Source organism: Aotus nancymaae, unplaced genomic scaffold (genome assembly GCF_030222135.1).
Source record: "Aotus nancymaae isolate 86718 unplaced genomic scaffold, 86718_ANA_hifiasm-v0.15.2.pri h1tg000059l, whole genome shotgun sequence".
Classification (NCBI taxonomy): Eukaryota; Metazoa; Chordata; class Mammalia; order Primates; family Aotidae; genus Aotus; species Aotus nancymaae.
The window spans coordinates 43,192,757-43,216,056 of record NW_026988473.1 but is presented as its reverse complement, the minus strand read 5'-3'; the positions used below and the strand labels follow the sequence as shown (position 1 = coordinate 43,216,056).

The window sequence follows — 23,300 nt, the reverse complement described above, 5'->3', positions numbered from 1 at the left end:
TGCAAATGGAAGAAGTCAGAGGGTTAAATGACTCAAGTGAGAAAAAGAGATGGGCAAGAGAGGGAGGACAGGGCTGTGAGGGGCAAGTGGGAGAAAGAGAGGGTGGTACTAGGAGTGTCCAACAGAAGAGGTCAGGAGCTGTTACAGCTGCCATGGGGCCAGAGCTGTGAAGGAAGATTTTAAGAGGACTTTTGGGATTTCTCCCGTGTGCTATGCAATGTAATGCCCTCCTGTTCTTCCCACAAAGCTTCACCAAAACTTACATCACTGCTCTGGTATTTTTGGATGCTATGCTAGGTAAGAGACAGGGCTGGGTGACAATGTGACATGTGAGAGATGTGCTATCTGCTTCTCCTGGTAGCTGATGAGTTCCTCGAGGGCAGGAACCATGTTACTTTCCCTTGGTACTTGCTCTTAGCAACTTAGGACATGGCAGGCACTTTGCAGAATAGATGAATGAATGAATGACTGGCAAGGAGAAAACAAGAGAGACAGGGTCTCTAGCTCTGGGAACTCACAACCCAGCCATGAACAGAGAACCCCAGGCAGATCAATTGACAATGGGGACTGCAATGAAGGATGGCCTCAGCCTGCAGAACCGACAGAGCTTCCTGACTGAATGCACATCAGGGAAGGAGGATCTGGTGATAGTGCCAAGGTTTCTAACCTGAGTGCCTGGGAGAATGGTGTACCATTACTAAAATCTGGAAAAAGCAGCCTCAGAGAAATGGCGGGCCAGGGTGGTAAGGAGATAATGAGCTGAGTTTGGCTGATTTGGAATTTGAGATGCTAGGTGGATATGTATGCTAGACAAAGGGGAGAGGAAAAGATGAATTTTTTCAGCCAAATAATAACAAAGACTCTTTGACATCAGGAAGGCAAGTGCTGGTGGAGGACTGGCAGGAAGGCTGGATTCACGTTGACCCACCCACACTGTGGCCTGGGCCCCAGGGCAGCCAACAGCACCAGGGGCCAAAGTGGTCAAATGGGTTTTGGGAGAGAAGCTGTAACCATTGAGAAGACAGTCCACTCATAAGAACAAGCAGCAAATAACGCAGCACAGCAGGTAGAATCCAGCTGCCTCAGACAAACTCAGGAACAGAAAGCTTATGTGCCTGTTCCTAGCTTCCTGGGGCCTAGGAAGGGAGAGAACTCAGCCACAGCCATTTCCTCCACCTTCTCACTCCTCAGGGTTCTCACCTGCTTGTGCAGCCAGCCCCTCACCACCACAGGAACGTTGGGGTTCCTCCGAATGGCCTGGTCTCTCTTTCCAAAGCTGTGGACTTTATTGCTGGACTTTATGATCTACGAAAAAGCAGATTGAACTCTAGCAGCAGAGAACTGAAGGTCGCACAAAAAAAGCACTTGTATGTTAGGAGGACTGTCGGCTCTCTCTGCCTCACTCTAAACGGCAGCACCCTTTGATCAAAAGAAGAGCCAGGAGATAGGGAACGGGTGTGCACATGGCCACAGCATTCTAATTAAAAGGCAAGCCCAAGACCCGGCAAACCTCCCAGCTGGGTCACAGAAAAAAAAATTAAAAGAAAATTTTCAGTCAACTTTCAACAGCAGCTGTTGGCTCTAATATGTTCCATGGCTTTCTGGAGCAAAGCTAATTTTCGGTCACAGCTTTTTGCCAATTTCCAGATATTTACCCCTCCTATCTGGGTTCACCCTCAGCACTCTCCTCCTCTCTGCAATGCTGGTTATTTTCCCTGATCCTAGTGTTTTCTACACCTGCAGCACAAAAACTTCTGGGCACCCTTCCTCAGGGCCTCCTGTCTCCAAATCTCTCCAGGCTCTCTTTAACACACAGCTACATGTAAACAGAAACATGGCCCTCCCAACCATGCAAGGAAAGTGAAGAACATGCTCCAGGAACTAGACATGGGTGCTGGGTCTGGCAGCAATCACCTGCTTTGTTGCACAAGGGACATACCCCTCTTGGCCGCAATTTCCTGATCTGTCATTTGGGGAGAACACTTCTTATGGGTCTCTGTCACAAAATTATAGTGAAGATTAAATGGACTTCTGGTTACAAAGGGGCTTGGCAAAATATAAAAGAGGGGAAGGAAGGAACCAGTGGCCAGGAGCTCACCTTGGGTCCAGGCTTGGCCTCCAGGGTGGAGGCGGTCCCTGCTGTGGATGTTTCACTGACCATGCTGGACGGTCTTTGGTTTCTGTCCTGCTTCGACATACGTGGATTCGACCTGTGGAAAAATAGGGGATTCCAGTGAGTAAGAGCTGAGCTGCAGAGTAGGAAGCGCAGTAAGATTGGTTCCAGGTAGGAATTGGTTGCTGGGCCTTAAAACAACCCAGCCCTGATGGTTTGGAGGCTGCCTGACTTCAGACTGCAGCCAGAGGGCTGTGATGGCCAGTCTGCCCGTATGCTTCAGGGAATTAAGAGGATGACAGATGGGCACATCTCCACAGCTTGACACCCCAAAAAAGGAGCACAGACTGTCATCCCTGCTGATGTCTGGAAGTCCCCACACTCACCCAGGTGTCTATGACAACTGCCCCATCTGATGGGCACACACAGATGCGCCACTCTTCTCAGCATGCAAGAGCAATCCATGCCCTCACACACACCTCCATTTCCCTGGCTCCCAAAAGAAGCTGTTTATAATTAGTAACAAGAAATCACTTGCGCACACAACCACACCCCCAGATACACACAGAGAATCCCTTGCATAAATGCCAGTGGGGCTTGTCTCCCAAAATAGACTACTCAACAAAGAGACCTATTCTGAGAACACTCCATTTGCCTCAAAATAGAGCTATCAGAGATATTAACCCCTTGTGCCAAACCAGGAGAGCAGGAAAAAATGAAGTAAGCCTTAGGCCCCAGTAAGAATCTCTGGGGCTTCCCCATCAACATCCCAGAAACATGGAGCTTCCCACCGAGAAGCTGCCCTGGAAGGGCCAGCTCTCTGGGAGCATCTCAGTGCAACACTCAAGAGCCACTGAAAAGTCCTCACCTGCCTCCACAGAGCCCCAGCATTTGCCAGTCTTTTAAGGCAGCAGGGACAAATGCCTTCACACAGATCCAGTACCTATCTCTGAACAGCTGGATGCCTGATGCCAAGACCCTGCTAAGTCCTTCCTCAAAGTGGAAGTTTCCAAGTTCTGTCCACTGCTCCAATAGGCAATAGGATCCAGGTCACTGGAGACCAGGCAGACCACAGAAAACTGAGGCTCCTTGCCTGAAGAGTGGAGAAAATCTGCTTTGGAGGCCTGGGCAAGGACCCTAGGAGATGGAGCTGGAGGATCCGGGCAGGATGCAGCTGACAAAGCCGCTCTCTGAAAATCCTTCACATGGCCACTTTTAGAGCAATGCAACGAGGAAAAATTTCCTAGTTTCCACCGGGAAAATATGCTGTTTTCTTCTAAGACCCTGCTGCTCAAAAGATAAGCAATCCTTCCTGTGCCCTGAGACAGAGCCCAATCTCCAACACCACAAGGGAAGTTCTCTGCAGAAGTATCCGTGACTACTGCACTTTCCAAGCAATGCCAGCAGCAGGACCACCGTAGCAGGCACCAGCTTCCCAAAGGGCTGGGCCCTGTGGGATGCTTGGCAGCCGGAGATACAAGTCCTACCAGGCAGAAAGAGCACTGGCTCCTTATCAGCTCAGACACTCACTCCAGATTCCCCGCCCCCGGGCTCCAACCCAGCCAGACTTTTGTTGCTGCTCCCCACTCGGAGGGAGAAATGTCACCATACTTGCTGCTGGCAGAGGCTGTATGCAGCAAGATACTCGCGGATCAGGGGCAGAAAGGGGCTCCCAGAGGCTGCCTTGTCCACCCTCTTTCTCCAGACAGAACTATGTCCAAAACATCCTGGAACCTGGTCTTGCCTGACTCTTCAGACTTCCGGAGGTTGAGACAAGGAAAAAGAACTCAGGTTGCTTCAGTTATGGCAGCTCTTATCTCTAAGTTGAAATTCAGGACACAAGGTCCAACCATAAAAAAGATTTGTTTAGGTTTTTTCTTCCTTTTTTTTTTTGAGATGGAGTTTCACTCTGTTGCCCAGGCTGGAGTGCAGTGGCGCAATCTCAGCTCACTGCAACCTCTGCCTCCGGGGTTCAAGTGATTTTCCTGCCTCAGCCTCCCTAGTAGCTGGTATTACAGGCACTCGCCACCAAGCCTAGCTAATTTTTATATTTTTAGTAGAGATGGGATTTCACCATGTTGGCCAGGCTGGTCTTGAACGCCTAACCTCTGGTGATCCACCCGCCTTGGTCTCCCAAAGTGCTAGGATTACAGGCATGAGCCACAATGCCCAGCCAGCTTGGGATTTTATCAAATGTAATTTGTTCCCACTTAAGACATTATAGGTTTATTACAGAGTTTTTGAGAAATATAAGAAAAAGCCGAAAAGAGAGAAAAACATCACCCATAGTCCAGTTCTGAAAGGAAAACCATTTGCAACACTTGGTATAGTTACTTCCATTCTTTTTATATGCCTGGGTTTTTTGCAGGGGTGGGGGTAGGGAGAAAAGGGGTGCTTTTTTGTTTACATATAATCAAAATTATATATGTGATTTCACACCTTCATTTTAAAAACTTATTGTAAACACTTTCTCCATTAGTTTAAGCTAGTTCACATCATTTCAAATAACTGCATCACATTCTATCAACTAGATATGCCATTCCACCTCTATAAACAAAGAAAAGACTATCTGAACATGTGACTGGCCAGGAAATCCAGGTCAAATAGCTATGGTTGTCATTTTTACACCTTACAATCTTTTTTGTTTTTTGAGATGGAATCTCACTTTGTTACCCAAGCTGGAGTGCAATGGTGTGATCTCGGCTCACTGCAACCTCTGCCTCCCAAGTTCAAGCAATTCTGCCTCAGTCTCCTGAGTAGCTGAGATTACAGGTGCCCACCACCACACCTGGCTAATTTTTTTGTATTTTTAGTAGAGATAAGGTTTCACCATGTTGGTCAGGCTGGTCTCAAACTCCTGACTTTGTGATACGCCTGCCTTGGCCTAAAGTACTAGGATTACAGGTATGAGCCACTGTACCCAGCCTTTTTTTTTTTTTTTTGAGATGAAGTTTTGCTCTTGTTGCCCAAGCTGGAGTGCAATGGCGTGACCTCGGCTCACTGCAACCTCCACCTTCCGGGTTCAAGCAATTCTCCTGCCTCAGCATCCTGAGTAGCTGGGATTACAGGCACACACCACCACGCCTGGCTAATTTTTTGTATTTTTAGTAGAGACAGGGTTTCACCATGTTGGTCAAGCTGGTCTCGAACTCCTGACCTTGTGATACTTTTGCCTTGGCCTCCCAAAGTGCTGGGATTACAGGCATGAGCCACCCTGCCCGGCCTTTTTTTGTGTGTGTGACAAAGTTTTGCTCTTATTGCCCAGGCTGGAATGCAATGGCGTGATCTCAGCTCCTGCAACCTCTACCTTCTGGGTTCAAGCGATTCTCTTGCCTCAGCCTCCCAAGTAGTTGGGATTATGAGCACACACCACCACACCCAGATAATTTTGTATTTTTAGTAGAGAGAGAGTTTCACCATGTTAGTCAATTCATACATGGCAGGCCCTGACCTCGCTCTTTGAAAGGATAAGGCACACATAGCTACTCAGATAATTTTGTATTTTTAGTAGAGAGGGAGTTTCACCATGTTGGTCAGGCTGGTCTCGAACTCCTGACCTCAAGTGATCCACCTGCCTTGGCCTCCCAAAGTGCTGGGATTACAGGAGTGAGCTACCACGCCTAGCCTAAAAATATGCTTTTAAATCATCTCACCAGTGCAGTATAAAGCACCTTACAATCTTGACATCTAACTTTAATCACCCCCAAAACCCGCACATTCTAGCCCCACATCTCCCCACCCTAGTTTCTGGGATGCCAGCTGGCTGGGGGGCTACTCCCAGCCAGTAACATGGAAAGAAAGATGACTTCCCTGCAGCCTTGGGTAAATGAGGAAAGAGGGTACAACTCCCACCTAGGGAGCCAGGTATAAACAGATTTTGGCTAGAGAATGACTGGTTATCGTCCCAAGACTGGACATCAGTGAGGGGCAGTGATGGGCAAGGAGTGGGGAAAGAATAGGAAAACACACATGAAGACAACTCGACTCCTCATTTCTACACCACTCAGCCACACCCATAGAAGCCTTATTAGGAGACGTGACTAAAGTCCAAACTATATCTGCCCCAGGGAAGGAACTGTATTGTCTACAAACAGGGAGGATGTCTTCACCAAGGCCCCAGATGAGCAGTGACAGCTCCCAACTCAAGGAATAGACTCAATTCATACTTGGCAGGTCCTGACCTCGCTCTTTGAAAGAACAAGGCACACATAGCTACTCACTTGTCCAGGGAACAAGATTGGCCTTCAGAGGATGTTCCTTTGAAGCTCTCAACGTGGGTCATGATCTCTTAGGTTTTCTAAGGATGACTACGACTTTTAGAAATAACTACAAGTTATCTGGAATTACAACTAGTTAAAAAAAATGGTGGTCATGCTTGGGAATACCATTTGGTATCTAAAAGTGGGGATATGAAAAAAGTCTCGAAAACAATTTTCTCACTTGGCTAAAAAACTGGCTCTGATGGAAACTTCTAGTGGTGGTTTACCGCAATGGGCAATGAGCAATGGGACATCAACAATGCATGTGTATAGCCTCCTGAAGAAACACTGAAAGGAACATCCTTCACTTGGATGCGGGCATTCTGGTACATTTGCTTCAGCCAGTTACACCCTACGGGCGTGTTTCCCATTAAGAGCCTGGTAGGGCAGACACTGGTACGTTCTCAACTCCTCAGAATGAGTGTACTCCACTGAGGAGTCTTATCTAAGAATCGTCTCCACTTCCCAGAGAAGAGCTTGTGCCCCTGAGCTGAGCAACCTTAAAAGGCACTCAGTTCCCAGCAGCATGCCCTCGGGCACACTGAGTCACACAGACCCCTGGGAGAGGAGACGCAAAATCCTGCACACACAGACTGCTGATGTCGTCAAATAAAACCTATTAACTTAAAAGCCTGTTTGCCAGGTTTCTGTGTTATCTGAAATCCCAAGTACAGTGGGATGACTGGAACAAAGACTTCCCTCTCCCTGGCTTGGGCTACATGAATGCTGATTATTTTGCTGGAGGGATGTGGGCTGAAGATGAAAACAGTGAGCTAGAGTTTGAATGCAACCTCCTCCCAACTGAAATGAACAAAAGAAGTTAGGACTAGAAAAATCAGTCTGGAGAAGCCCAGGTGAAAAGTGACTTGGTTCTCCTCTGAACTTTGTCAAGGATATGTGAAGTGAGCCTGAGCGGGAAGACAGTTTCTCTGTCCCTATCTATAAAAGGAGTGCTGCTGCTTCCTGCATTTTCAGGACTAAATGCATATGACACTGGCAGATGTAGGAAGAAAGAGAGGTTACAGATATAGAAGCTGTTGGGTCTGAAATTAGGTGGGTTTAGTTAATGGGATTTGGTTACTGGGAACCTCTCAATCAATGGTGTGAGCTGAAGCAGAATGAAGGAATCACAGCAAAATGTCTACGGTGCTGCAATAAGCAGGTCACCAAGACAAGTAACACCAACTCTTCAGGACAGGTACACAAAGTCAAGCAAGCAGAGGGACGAGGCTGTACTCGCTGAGCACCTACTGTATGCCAGGCACTTGGCCTGCATTATCTCACCTAACCCCGCAAAGTCAGTGTTAGTATCTCCATTTACAGAGGAGGAAGCCAAGGCTTAGAGAGATGAATAACTTATTCAAGACAGAAATTGGACTCCAAAACCTGGGCTTTGCCACAGAGAGACCACTATGGCAGTTTCCAAGGTCTGAGAGAAGCAGGCTTTTGCTCTTTTCAGCCCTAAGACCAACCCCCAGATCAAGGAAATCCTGGGGTGGGGGAAAGAGCAAGAGCCCAGAATAACTGGATCTCAGCCAAGTGCTGCAGCTTACTGACTCCTCCACAAGTCACATCAGTTCTCTGGACCTTGGTTTCCAATTTTGAAAAATAAGTAGAAACTACCTCTCATCTCACAAAGTAGTTGAGTGACTTGAAATGACACTGAAAACCATAAAGCACCCATGACATGCAAAGCATCATCTGGAACTGTTACTAGTGAAGATCCCAGAATTTAAATCCCAGCTACACTTTATTTCCAAGGCATACGTCTCCAGAAAGCTCAAGGTGCCAAACAATTAACTTCTAAACAGTCATCTCCTATAAACATCCCAATAGTATCTAATCTGAAAAAAAAAATTGTTTAAAGCACAGTAACTCTGTGGCTGGAGGATTAGGTTCCTATTCTTTCCTCAGGAGAACAGTAATGTCAAGAATCATCAAGGGCTGCGAGCAGTAGCTCATGCCTATAAACCTAGCACTTTGGGAGGCTGAGGTGGGAGGATCACCTGAGGCCAGGAGTTCAAGACTAGTCTGGGTAATGTAGCGAGACTCTGTCTCTACTAAAATTAAAAAAAAATTGGCTGGGTGGCTCATACCTGTAACCTCAGCACTTTGAGAGGCAAAGGTGGGCAGATTGCTTGAGCTCAGGAGTTCAAGACCAACCTGGGCAACATAATGAGACCCTGTTTCTACAGAAAATACAAAAATTAACTGAGAATGGTGGTGCACACCTGTAGTCCCAGCTACTCAGGAGGCTGAGGCACAATTGCTTGAAGCTGGGAGGCAGAGGTTGTAGTGAGCCAAGATCATGCCATTTCACTCCAGCCTTGGCCATGGAGCAAGACTCAGTCTCATTCATTAAATAAATAAGTAAGTTGGCCAGGCACAGTGGCTCACGCCTGTAATCCCAGCACTTTGGGAGGCCGATCACAAGGTCAGGAGTTTGAGACCAGTCTGGACAATATGGTGAAACTCCATCTCTACTAAAAATACCAAAAAATTAGCCAGGCATGGTGGCATATGCCTGTAATCCCAGCTACTTGAGAGGCTGAGGCAGGAGAATTGTTTGAACCCAGGAGGCAGAGGTTGCAGTGAGCCAAGATTGTGCCACTGCACTCCAGCCTGGGCAACAGAGCAAGACTCCATCTCAAAAATAAATAAATAAATAAATAAATAAATAAAATCATCAAGGCTATGATGGGAGGTTAGAAAGCTATAAGGAAACACAAATCTGTTACTGAGAACACCTTATTAAATGACACCTTTATCCCATTAATTCCTAGTTAAGTTGGCCCCCAAAGTCATGCTCTGTCCTGAAGGAATCGACACACAGAGAGCTCAACTAAAACTACTGACATAGAGGAAAAGTAAATAAGAAGAAGACACATTCACAAACACTAGCACATTTTTTTAGCAGCTTACACCCATCAGCTAAGGGTTTGGGGAAAGCAATGCACAATGAAAACCAGGAAATAAAAGAAAGCTCTTATCCCAAACAGGCAGACACCTCCACACCCTCTCTTCCCAGAGAAAGAGACACACACAGACAGACCGCCAACGCTCACTGTAAATTCCCAACACCCTGGGGGAGGCTGTCTGACACGGGTTTTCATTCAGCAACTACGGCCTCATTACTCAACTATGGCTTACTGTGTTCCTTCTCCTTCCCCCTCAAGTCCTTTCTTGAACACAGGCTGCAGTTTCTCACCCCACTCAACCCCAAGAGCTAGAAATCAGCCCAAACAGCAGCCCCTCACCTGGCATGAAAATAACCCCATAAGCACTGTGTGCTGCCACCCCCACCTCCCCACACCTGTTCCCCAAATCAGAGTATTGCCCTGAACTTGCTACAAGGCCCTGCTCTGTTGTTGACCCTGGGTCAGCCTCTTTTAACCAGTGCCTTTAGTGAGCCCTCTTCCAGCCTATCCGCTCCTCCTAGCTTAACAAGCAGCTACTTCTCTCATTAGACAATGATATTTTTTATTGCAGATCAGAGCACATCCAAGACTAGGGGGAGGTAAAAGAAGAGGACAAGAAGGGAAGTCACAGGAAGAAACAAAATTACTACTTGCAGGAAGCAGCTTCCCTTCTTCACACAGCAAAGCCACCACGGCAGCATTTCTGCCCAGCATAGACAGAGCCAAAGACATGGTTGCTGTGTGGCAATGTCTGCATCCCCAGTGCCAATGCCCTTAAAAACAGCAACACCAAAAGCCCAGCCAACACCCAGGTGTCTGAATGAACTAAAGGCCCCATCACCATCTCTTCCCCTACCTGCTACTGTCACAAACACTGTCTCCTAGTCCAGGGAAGAAAACTGAACAGTCAAGTTTCTGCATCTGCTTGCCAGGTGTTTCCATTTTTCCTCATTTTTCTGCTACCATGGCAACCGAACACAACAGGCAAAGCTAGCCCAAGACTGCCAGCATCTAGAGACAAGGTGCTGGTTGTATCAACTGTAGACAGCAAAGCATTAGCCTCACAGCCGAGGGCTCAGCAGATGAGCAACAGGACAGACTCCTTTGGGAGTTTAGGAGCACCTCCCCCTCCAGTGCTCTAAACCTCTCACTGCCGCTTTACCAACTTGAAGCTGCAGGAGGAACAGGAGCATCTCCTAGCAGCAAATGATACCCCGCCCCCAAGCCCATAATCAGCACATGCCATGGAAGAGTCTTACCCTGCAACCCGCAAAATAAACCACCTTTAGCAAAGAGGTCAAAGATCTGGAAGATAATTCTTACCTTTGGCAAGACAGTATCTTTTTTAAGTGGTATCCTCCAAACACCACTCACAACATTCCAGGAAATTCCAACTTGTGTTTCTTTTCCAAATAAGCCAATGAGAAAACTGAAGGCTGCTCAGACTCCAATGAAAACAACAAGCTAAACTCACTGGGATGCTGGGAAAGGCAGGTCAAGCAAGGGCACCCTCCAGGTTTGGAACCTCCAAAGTGATCTTGCATGCCTTGCAGCTGGCGTCTCAGCACACGAGTGGGCCTCTGAACTTCCTAAGCACATACTCTCTTCTCCCAACCTTAGGCCCCACCTCAATATCAAATGCTTGGCAGAGCCTGTGGATCAGTGTACACAGCCTGCTGTCAGTCAGCTGCCAGCGTCACTGCTTGGGAACGCTTCTCTCCTCTTCCCCGAAAGCTGCAGAGGCGTTTGTCAGTGGCTCCCTGGGCAGCCCAGCACTGAGGAGAAAACACTCCTGTACATGAGCACCAAACACCAAAACCGTAGTCCTGGAAGTTCTGTGTCAAGGACTACCTCTTTAGGAGGGGCCCTGCATGTGGCTCCTTTAGCCAGAACGGGTGTGGCTTCAAGCTCACAATTCCAGAAAGTCACTGAGAATCAGGCAAGAGGCTTAGGAAAGGAGCAAAATGATCCAATCACTGGAAATTAGGCCCCAAGATAAAAGGTTTGAGAACATTTTCTGAAGAAAAGACTACCGAGGAGGCTTGGCATCTTTCAAACAAGTGCAAAGTTATTACAGATGAAATTTCATTGCCGCAAATACAATTACAACTAAAATCTCTCTGCAGCAGTAGCCTACTCAATCAGCACGCTGAGTATGGACAAGGAAGAGGATTGTCCACGGAAGACCTCCAAAATCAGAAACAGTATAGCATAGTGTTTAGAAGCACAGCATCTAGGACCAGACTACCTGGATTCAAATCCTGACTCTACCACTTACTCTCTGTCTGACCTTTGGCAAGACTCTTAATCTCTCTGTGCCTTAGTAGGATAATAATGGTATCTTCCTCACAGGATTGCTGTGAAAATTAAATATATGTAAAGCACTTAGAAAAGAACCTGGTAATAGTAAGGGTGCCAAGTGTTAGCTATAAAAATAATACTAGCAATACTATTAATATTATTCATTTTAAAATCTCCCAACTCTTATTCTAGGGGATAGAATACTTCATTTAATGTTAACAAGGAATTCCTAGATCCTGAAACAAGGGATGCTATAAAGTGTCTGATATGGTTTGGCTGCATCCCCACCCAAATCTCATCTTAAATTGTAGCTGCCATAACTCCCACATGTCACGGGAGGGACCCAGTGGAAGGTAACTGAATAATGGTAATAGGTTTTTCCCACGCTGTTCTTGTGATAGTAAGTCTCACAAGATCTGATGGTTTTATAAAGGGGAGTTCCCCTACACACGTTCTCTTGGCTGCAGCCATGTAAGATGTGATTTTGCTCCTCATTTGCCTTCTGCCATGATTGTAAGGCCTCCCCACCCATGTGGAACTGTGAGTCAATTAAACCTCCTTCCTTTATAAATTACTCAGTCTGGTATGTTTTTATTAGTAGCATGAGAAAAGACTAATACAGTGTCTTAGAAAATTATAGAGTTGAGTTGAAATTTGCCTGCCTATAGCTTTCACTCATGGATCTGACATCTGCCTTTGCCAGCCACATGATAAATGCACCCCACTTCCATCTGCTGGCCCTTCTTGAAGACTTTTACCACATCTTCCATCTTCTCTCCTGCAGATTAATTGCAATGGTCACAGGATAAGCCTTCTAGAACCCTCGCCATAATGGTCCCCCTCCTCAGGGGAATATCAATTGCTCAACACCTCTCTTAAAATTTAGTATCCAGAACACAGTGTTTGCAGCTTGGCATGTCCTCGGTACTCCATCAATTTGTATTGAATGAATGAATGAAGTGATTCACAGAAGCCATGATATAACAGAACTATCCCCCCCCTTTCTCTATGCATTGTAATTTTAATACAGCCTGAGCTTGTATTAGCTCTCTCATGAGGCATTTTCACATACCTGCTGTTCAGGGGTGGGGGGTAAAGGAATGTCTCCTGGGGGAACAAAGCTACAGGATTCATTGACTGATGCCCACTCCCCTCAAGGAGTATAACAAAAAACTGGGTAGCATAACAGAAAAGGTCAAATGAGAAAATGAGCACTCTAGGCCAGGTGGGTGGCTCACGCCTGTAATCCCAGCACTTTGGGAGGCTGGGACAGACAGATTGCTTGAGGCTGGAAGTTCAAGACCAGCCTGGGCAACACAGTAAAACGCTGTCTCTACTAAAAATACAAAAATTAGCCAGGCGTGGTGGCACACACCTGTAATCCAAGCTACTCAGGAGGCTGAGGCAGGAGAATCACTTGAACCCAGGAGGTAAAGGTTGCAGTGAGCCAAGATCACACCACTGCACTCCAGCCTGAGCAACACAGGGAGACTCCGTCTCGAAAGAAAAGAAAAGAAGAAATGAAAAGAGAAAAGAAGGATGGACTCCACACAGCAAAAGCAGCTTGTAAGTGAGACTCAAAAGGTCCCATCTCCCTTGACAAATCTGGATTGTGGTTTATTAAGGGTAATAATTAGTGCTGTCCAACAAATACTTCTGATTCTCTTCCCAGGTACATAATAAATATGCGCTTCTCTGCCCCCTTTGAAGTTTAAAGTGGTCCTGTGATTTGCTTTATACCTGAAGAAATGTGAGTGCAAGAGCCAGTGCCCAATTGACAAGTTCTCTTACAGAAATGAAGCCATCCTCAGTAAAGAGGGCAGAGCAGGCCGGGCGCAGTGGCTTATATGTCTGTAATCCCAGCACTCTGGGAGGCCAAGGAGAGTGGATCACCTAAGGTCAGGAGACCAACCTGGCCAACATGGTGAAACGAGTCTCTACTAAAAATACAAAAATTAGCTGGATATCATAGCAGGCACCTGTAATTCCAGCTACTTGTGAGGCTGAGGCAGGAGACTTGCCTAAAACCAAGAGGCAGAGGTTGCAGTGAGCCAGGATTGCACCATTGCACTCCAGCCTGGGTGACAAGAGTGAAACTCTGTCTTAAAAAAAAAAAAAAAAAAAAGACAGCAGAGTCCATAAGGTGACCTACGATGGACATGAAAAGAATGTGAGAAACTAGCCTTTGTTTGTTGTTGTTACCACAGCAGACCCTAGCCTATCTCGCCTGATTCTGTATGGCTGACACAGGAACTAGAACACTCACAGCTCATGTCCTCTGGCCCCATCAGGTCACAGATTTCACATTATTTCTCTTCTGTATGCCTCTGACCTGTAAAATGAGAAGCCATCTTTTGGAGGTGTGTGCATGGGTTATTCCAAGCAGCTCGGGCAAGTCCTACCTGCCAACAATGGGGAGCTGTATCTGTTCACACCAATAATCTCCTAGGAGAAGTCACCATGGAGATGGGTTTTAAAAAAATTCTTTTTCTCTTATTCCTACAGAGGAAGAAACTCAAGATTATGTGACAAAAATCTACCTAAGATTGTCACTGTAGCCCTGAGAATGACGGATGGACACTTGGGAGGTGAAGTGGGAAGACACCTGGAGGTGAAGAGAAAACTTGGGAGTCATTTAGAAGCTATGAAAAGAGCAAATTGCCTAAATCAGTGGCTCTTAAATTTTTACCTGCATCAGAATCACCTGGAAGTCTTGTGAAAACACAGATTGCTGGGCCCTACCTCTAGATTCTCTGATTCAGTAGGTCTGGGGTGGGGCCAAGAATTCGCATTTCTAACACCTTCTCAGATGATGCTGATTCAAAGACCACACTTTGAGAACCACTGCTCCAGAAGAATTCACTACAGGTAACTGGGGTGGAGGCTCTGGCAAAAGGAGTCAATGTGGTTACAACTTCCAGTGCTTGGCCTTAGCAGATTCTCTTTGGAGAAGAAAAAAAAAGGAGCCAGTTTTCCTTTTTCTACTAGAGACATTAGTCTGAGACATAACACACTACACAATAAAATTAAGCTCCTCTAAAGGAACAAAACAAGAATCTCATTCATTTGCATAATTTAAAAAAACTGTTTCTGTGAGGAGAAATCATGCCTCACTCACCCTCCAGAGCTTCCCTAGGAGGCAAATGTTAAGTGTATTTCACTTAGGAGGAAGCAATTTAGGTAATTGGCTGCAGCCCCCCTCTTCAACCTTATCTACACACTCCCCTTCACAAACCTCTACAGCAAGTCAGCCTTTTTACCCTTTGACCCCACCAAGGCTGGTCACACTCCCCTCAGCTGTGAACGACACCTACACACATGCACATGCATACACTTATCTTCCCTTATGTAAATCTTCCCTCTTCCTCCAGTTTAGGGCCAGAGGCTTCAAGAAAGCCTTTCCTCTCTTTCATCCCTATCACAGTCAATCAATCAACAAATCCTGTTCATTTCACTTTCCAAGTACCTCCAGAATCCATCCAGTGCTCATTTTTCACTTTCCCTCAACTGGTGTAGATTCCCCCATGCTCTACCCTCTTTCCCCTCTAGGTCTTTGCCCAGGTTGTTCATCTTGACTAGATAGACCTCAATTTAAACTACATCCCTTCCCCAGTGAGGAGGCCTTCTGTGGCCCCTAAGCCAGGTTGGAGTCCCCATTTATCAACTCCCATTGAACTTTATGTTTCCTCTATCACAAACACTTTTCACATTTGTGATCTCTTATTATCACAGCAGACCCTAGCCTATTCTGACTGATTCTGTATAACTGACACAGGAATTAGAACACTCAGAACTCATGTCCTCTGGAACCATCAGATCATAGCTTTCACATTATTTCTCTTCTCCATGCCTCTAATCTGTAAAATGAGAAACTATCCTTTGAGGGGCATGCACACATTATTCCGAGCAGCTCAGGTGAGTCCCACCTGCCAACAGTGAGGAGATGTATCTATTCACACTAATAAGAGTAGGCATCTTCCCTACTCAACAGTAAGCTCCTCACCACCAGGACCACATCTGTGTTGCTTGCTGCTGTACCTATAGAGTCCAGCACAGCCCCAGACACAATGTAGGCATACACTCGGTATTTAATAAATGCAGGAATCATCACATCAGTCCATAGGAATCCTCCCTTCTTAATGCCTACAGTGTATTCTGCCTGTTGCAAGTAATGTGTGGCCAATCAGTGCCACCCACCACCTGAGACAAGCAGGTACCCCATGACATCCAGGAGATGGGATCTAGAGGGAAAAAGTAAGCCTTGAAAAGAAGGTGCATCTTTTCCTTGGACGCTGGATGGAATTGAAATTAACTACACAGATGTTTCGGTAGAAGGAAAGAGGCTACCTTCTAAGGAATGGTCAGGAGACAAAGTCTTCTGTTAAGAATGAGAGGAAAAGGAATTGTGTGTGACAAGTGTTTTGTAGTGGTAGGTCTGCATTTTCTTGCAGCTCTTATGGAAGTTGGTAACTTCCCAAGCTAAAGGTTCTGATGGATTCTCCATCCAGACTTAATAACGACAAGCACCTGTGTCTCTGGGATGCCTGAGGACTGAACCCAGTGACCTCCTAAGAACTCAGGATTCTATAAACAAATTCATTCTGAGCTGGAATTTGGGGAATCCACATCCTGGCTCTCTTCAAACAGCAGTTCTTTCTCAATCTAGGAGACAAGACAATCTTTACCTTCCACTCACTCTCTCTACTAGTATTAATGCTTCCAAAGTCAAGACTCCCAATCCCAGCCCCTGACTGTCATCTCCCATGGACCGCCAGCATCAAAATAATTTAGGAAGTGGCCTCTGACTGTGATAGGAGTTGGACTTGATGAAGAGAGCACCACGCAAAGGCAGCACAGGCCTTGAAGCCTGGCTAACCTGGGATAGCATCTTGGCTCTCCTAGCTGTGTATCTCTGGGCACTTCTTTGGGTCCCAGCTTCTTCATCTCTAAAATGGCTATGACAGTCTCTCTCTCTCTCTCAGGATTATCCTATTAAATGAGATATGCATGTAAAGCCTCCAGCACAGAGCAAATGTGCAAGGATGTCAGTTTCACCATAATTATAGCTTTCTAGCTTTAAACGTACTGTGGGATAATGATTCTAAGCTGAAAACACTATAGAGATGAAATGATATGTTTGGAATTTGCTTCAAAATAATCTAGGAGATGAGGGGGAGGGGATAGATGAAATAAAATTAGCCATGTTTTGGAAATTGTTGAAGATGGGCAATGAGAATATTGAATTGACCATCTCTCTCTCTTTTGTCTATGTTAATTTTCTTTCCATAATAAAAAGTTTAAAGGTGGAAGTACTGAGGGAGGGAAATGCTGTAAAATATAAATACTGAGAGTTTATTTTAAGATCATATTTGATCTAAGTGACTAAACAGAGGAAAAATGATTTGAAGAAGAAAAAAAAACCTTTAAAGCTAACACCTACCTGTTGTCTTCTGAAGACAAATGTTTTCTTCAAATAGAACTGTCTCAAATGAATGGAAGGGGGCAAAGCCACCTGTGCACATTTCTTGCCTTCCTTTTTTGGGAAAACACATCCTGCTTGGGCTCTACATGTATTTTTAAGTAGACAAGCCCTGGGTGTTAGAAGCCACCTGTGAGCACCCTGAAAGCCCTGTGGAAACCAAGCTGAGGAGCAGGAAAGTTCCCATTTCAGGAAAAGAGAACAGAAAGAACTCGGAATGTCCAGGGACAATGGGGATTACCAGCTCTACTCTTTGGACTTTGGACTCTTATTTGAGGCTTCCCTGGGAGGCTGGTTTAGCTCAGTCTGAGGCTACACACCCCTTCTCCCCACCTATCCACCCCCCTCCCCACACACACTATATACACACATTTTTTAAGAGATAGGATCCAGGGCAGGATGTGGTGGCTCAAGCCTGTAATCCCAGCACTTTAGGAGGCCAAGGCAGGAGGATTGCTTCAGCCCAGGAGTTTGAGACCAGCTTGGGCAACATGGCAAAACCCCATCTCTACAAAATATACAAAATTCAGCTGGGTATGGTGGTGCATTCCTGTAGTCCCAGAAACTTGGATGGCTGAGGCAGGAGGATTGCTTGAACCCAGGGAGGTCAAGGCTACAAGGAGCCAATATTGTGCCACTGCACTCCAGCCTGGGTGACAAAGCAAGACCCTGTCTTTTAAAAAAAAAAAAAGGAAGAAAAAAAGATATGGGGTCTTATTAGCCTTGAACCCCTGGGCTCAAATCCATCCTCCCAACTCAGCCTCCCAAGTATCTGGTACTACAGATGTGTGCCGCTATATTTTCACCCAGATGAGTGCATCCTCTCTGAACAGAACTAATGTGCCAGAAGATGTATCAGGAGAAAGGGTTCATTCAGGGGAAAGAGAACTTTTAAGAAGCTCTGACAATACCCATCACAGCACATCCCTGTACCATCTCTCCTCTTCCATCTCTTGTCACTGAGAGAAGTCTGGAGATTGAAAAACAAAATTCTTCTCATATTCCTCTTTGAATCAGCCAATCCACTCACTCCAAGCCCCTCTGTCTCAGAGAGAAAACAATCCAGCAAGTTTTGTTTTCAGCAAATGCCTTTAGTCTCCCATACTCTGCCCAGATAAGGAGAGTACATAAAAATACTTACTCTTCTTGAAGAATGAATTCACTGTTTTCTGGAGAAAACTGCCCCGTCACAGGATGCCTGAATGCTGTGGTCTGCTGGTTATGGCTAAAGAGAAAGAGAAATGATGGATGAGAAGGTGTGTGAATGGAAGGATTACAGATACCACAGGTCAGGCAGCAATGTCTGGTGACCCTGGTCATCAAAGACAGGGGGAAAAACATAGGCCTTTCCTCTCAGACACACTTAGTCCATCAGAACCCTGCTACACTAAAAAAAAAAAAACCCAAGAATTTCCAACCCAGGTGCCAGAGCCCACCTACGAGACAGGGAGACTTCTAAGGAAGTCTTGGCTCCAAGAGAATACTGCATCTTGGAGAGACGTTCCATGAAGTACTTACTCCAGCAAACTGAGACACTGAACAAAAAGACACTTTAAGACAGTTTGCGCTAAAACAAGAATGAAGGAAAGCAGATGACACTTCTGACAGTTTCCAAAAACCATGAACCAAGTGAAAGAATTCTAAGAATTAACCACCCACCCAAAAAATCTATGTTCTGAAAATTCTTCTCCCTACTACAAAATGTCTTCACTTCAATGATGGGGTATAAATGGATAGGCATGTCTCTGCAACATGACCCGCACAATTTCAGCATGGTGGAGTTTCTATCACCCTTTTGAAGTTAGGAAGGATCAACTTCCACACCAAGCTGACAGACACAAACAAAGCGTGTAGGTGTTTTGTGCGACGACAAAGCCTGCTTGGTTCTTTGAAAGGGAGGAGGAGCTGGCTCTAGAGACTGTTGCTTTGCTCCACAAATAAACTAAACTAACGCTCTTCTTTTTCAAACAAAAAATGATGTATTTAAATTTATTTCAAAATCATAGTAATTGTAGACTTTTTTTTTTTTCTTTAAAGACAGAGTCTCCCTCTGTTACCCAGGCTGGAGTGTAGTAGTGTGATCTCAGCTCATAGCAACCTCTGCCTTCTGGGTTCAGGTGATTCTCTTGCCTCAGCCTCCCAAGTAGCTGAGATTACAGGTACATACAACCATGCTTGGATAATTTTTGTATTTTTAGTAGAGGCAGGTTTCCCCATGTTGGCCAGGCTGGCCTCAAACCCCTGACCTCAAGTGATCCACCCACCTCAGCCTCCCAAAGTGCTGGGATTACAAGCATGAGCCACCGTGCTGGCCTGTAGACGTTTTTTAAAATGTAGAAAGTAAAAAGTCACCATGACCTCACTATGTGGAGATATCCCTGGGTACTTCCCCTTTCCAAGTTTTAAGTTTTCTTCTACTTAAAAAGAATCACTTCAGGCCATTGAGACTGAGTTTACCGTATATAAAAATCTATGTCCTGCTTTTTCACATCCTATTAACATAGAAAAAGTCCTATATCATTAAGACTTTTTTTCCCATTAAGACTTCTTTATTTGAAATAGCTGAATTACAGTCTTATTATATGAATATTTAAAAAAAATTTTTTGACAGGGTTCCGCTCTGTTGCCCAGGTGGGAGTGCAGTGGGGTGATCATGGCTTGCTGCAGGCTCAAACTCCTGGGTTCAAGTGATCCTCCCACCTCAGCCTCCTGAGTGGCTGGGACTACAGGTACATGCCACCATGCACAGCTAATTTTTTGGTTTTTTTGTAGAGATGAGATCTCACTATGTTGCATAAGCTGGTCTCAACCCTAGGCTCAAGTGATACACCAGCCTTGTCTCCCAAAGTGTTGGGATTATACCTGGCCAAATGCAAAAAAATTTTTTTCATATAACCACTCAAAAAATTGTCTACTGGGCACCCATGTGCTAGGTACTCCTTTAGATACTGGGGATAAAAGATAAACAAAAAAGTCCTTATCCCATGGTATTTACATTCTAGAAAGGTTTATACTCTTCTACTGCTAGATATTTTAGGTGCCTCTTCCACTATTATAATCTACATCTCTTTCAGTGTAATTTGAATTTTGCAACTCAAATTTTTCCTTGGGTTACAGTCTCAAAGGAAAAATTACCAAATCAAAGGGCATGATCTTTTTTTTAAGGTTCCTAAAACAGATGGTTAAAATGCTTTCAGAGTCTATAGATCACCTCAGTTTCGTAGTGTTAAAATATTAGCCCCATCTCCATATTGAACACTAAGCCTCCCTAGAAATTACTATGTCTAAGCCAGCATAGCATGAAGGTTAAAAAAGAAAAACTCTCTAGGCCTACAAAGTTGTTTTTTTTTTTTCACTCCATCCTAATGCCTGGTCAGAGCCTCCCATCTCCAGGTGTCTGGGGTAACCTGGGCACTGAGGGTTAGAGAGGTCTGAACCCTAACAAGCCAAATGAGAAGCAGGCCATGAGGCAAGGCTATCCCCTAGTCCTGCAACTGTGCACTGTGCCACCATACCGTCACCCTTCCCAACCACAGCCAGCCCCTGAATTCCCTGGTCCTGGTCCCAGGTAAGCCTGTGGAATTCTATGACTTCCCCTGGCAGCCAGCAGACTAGTCTTCCCCAAAAAAAGCAGAGTTAAGGCTGAGCATCTAAGATAAGGACAAGAAGCAGGCCTTCTTAACATCTGTTTTAAAAATCCTTGCACCATGTTCAAGAGTTAGGCTTTATTTACTCCCAGGTTTTTCTTTTTTCTTTTGAGACGGAGTCTTGCTCTGTTGCCCTGGCTGGAGTGCAATGGCATGATCTTGGCTCACTACAACCTCTGCCTCCTCGGCTCAAGTGATTCTCCTGCCTCAACCTCCCAAGTAGGTGGGATTACAGGCATGTGCCACCATATCTGGCTAATTTTTGTATTTTTAGTAGAGACAGGGTTTTACCATATTAGCCAGGCTGGTCTCCATCTCCTGACCTCAGGTGATCCACCCACCTCGGTCTCCCAAAGTGCTGGGATTACAGGTGTGAGCCATTACTCCCAGTCCAGCTTTTTCTAGAAACTTATCTCCACTTGCCAGAGAATCTGAAAATGCAGACTCTAAATCTAAACCTGCCTCATTTCCACCTGGAGGAAAAAAAAAAAAAAAAACCCTGCTCATAATGGAAATAACAGTAAAGCATTAGCACCACTATCCATCATTATCTCTAAAGGGCTTTGCAGTTTACAAAGCACTTTCTTACACATCTAGGGTATTAACACCATCAACCTTCATTTTATGAATGAGGAAATACGGCTCAGAAGTGAATGAGCGGTTGCCTTGTACAAGATAACTTTGTCAATAAACTATAAGACTGGGACATGGGGCAGGTGTAGTGGCTCACAGCTGTAATTCTAGCACTTCCAGAGGCTGGGGCAGGTGAATCACTTAAGCCCAGGAGAAAAGAGATGAACCAAATTAATGCCTTCTGAATACTGAGGTCTTAAAATTTCCCTTTTTTTTTTTAGACAGGGTCTCACTTTGTTACCCAGGCTGGAGTGCAGTGGAATGATCTCAGCTCACTGCATTTTCAGCCTCCTGGGTTTTAGCAACATTCCTGCCTCAGTCCTCCAAGTAGCTGGGACTTACAGGAGCACAGCTCCATGCCTGGCTTTTTTATTTTTAATAGAGATGGGGTTTCACCATGTTGCCCAGTCTCGATCTCCTGAGCTCAAGCAATCTGCTCTCTTTGGCCTCCCAAAGTGCTAGGATTACAGGCGTGATCCACCATGCCTGGCCAAAATTTCTTTCTTTCTTTTTTTTTTTTTTTGAGACAGAGTTTCGCTCTTGTTACCCAGGCTGGAGTGCAATGGTGCGATCTTGGCTCACCGCAACCTCCGCCTCCTGGGTTCAGGCAATTCTCCTGCCTCAGCCTCCTGAGTAGCTGGGATTACAGGGACGCACCACCATGCCCAGCTAATTTTTTGTATTTTTAGTAGAGACGGGGTTTCACCATGTTGACCAGGATGGTCTCGATCTCTTGACCTCATGATCCACCCGCCTCGGCCTCCCAAAGTGCTGGGATTACAGGCGTGAGCCACCGCGCCTAGCCCATCATTTTTGATCAAACACACTCAGTTTGCTAAGGGGAGGTCCCTGGTCGATTCCATTCAATATTCGCGAATACCTAAAAGAGCTGGTTAGGTATCACCACACCAGGTCCCAAATGGGGAAAGCAAGGCCCCCAAAGAATGGAGATTTACCTACAACAGCAGTCAGCTCCTGTGTTCCCCGCACACACCACCCTTTTGATCTCTTTCCACTACTCCAGACTCACCCTTATCAAACAAAGTCTGCCTATTAAACACTGGCTCCCCAAAACCCATTTGGTGATTGCAAAATCCTCTGGCTTTATTTGCTGTCCCTTGTTCCCCGCCACAAAAGCCCTCAGTCAGTTCCATTTCCTGATTCTAACACCCATGAAGAGTCCCATGTCCTATCACTATGTCTCAACAAGCATTTAGCAGGCAAAGACACATCCCTGAAATACCTGCTTTTAAACCTGAATTGCTACCTTGCTCTATGGTAGTACAGAGATGGCCCGGCTGGGAGCCAAGTGGCTGGTTTCAAGGGAGCACAAAAACTCTCCCTGTTCCACACAAGGGCTTCTGTTTCTCTTCAGGACACTGAGAAAGTAATTTGGCAAATGAGGTAAACACAATCTAAACTCTCAAATCCTCCTCTTCCTCCCAGAAGCAGCCCCTCGAAGTTGAATGGCAGCCAGTCTCACTTAAGAAAGGACCAGGGAACATGGATAGAACAGGGCAGGGAAGGATAACACCTATGAAAGCGAGCTATGGGTAACCATCCACGTAAATAAGCACGTCTTCACAAGCCCTGGGCCAGGAAGGACTTGGGTTAGGCCCTAAAGAAGTCTGACAGCAAACACAAGAGATTTGATAACAGAATAAAGTGAGGGCCATGGAGACCTGGAGACTGATTTGAGCTCAATGTAAGGTGGAGCCGACCTATAACGACAGGGCTAGTCAAAATGTAAATACATCCTATAGTTTCTTGCAACATTTTTCCAAGATTAATTTTCTATTCATATGAATTTTGATTATAATATGAGCCGTGACTCTTGTTGGTTAAACATAAAGGCTCCAATTACTTAGCACAGCAATTTTTTGGCATGGCAAGAAGTTCTGGTGTTATGTGAGTGATGCTCAGCAGTGGGGGTCAGAGCACGCTGATAAA

General features: G+C 45.6%; 1 protein-coding gene across 2 annotated transcripts in view; it reads right to left on the bottom strand.

Moving 5' to 3' along the window:
• Positions 1–23,300, bottom strand: part of PLEKHA7 (pleckstrin homology domain containing A7) — a 239,740-nt gene that overhangs the window by 81,548 nt on the left and 134,892 nt on the right. For both annotated transcript variants that reach the window (XM_021675168.2, XM_064365136.1), the window contains exons 4-6: positions 18,212–18,295; positions 2,099–2,210; positions 1,201–1,305 (exon numbers count right to left, since the gene is read on the bottom strand). In XM_021675168.2, the coding sequence (XP_021530843.2) occupies positions 1,201–1,305; positions 2,099–2,210; positions 18,212–18,295 (301 nt within the window). The remainder of the gene's footprint in view (positions 1–1,200; positions 1,306–2,098; positions 2,211–18,211; positions 18,296–23,300) is intronic.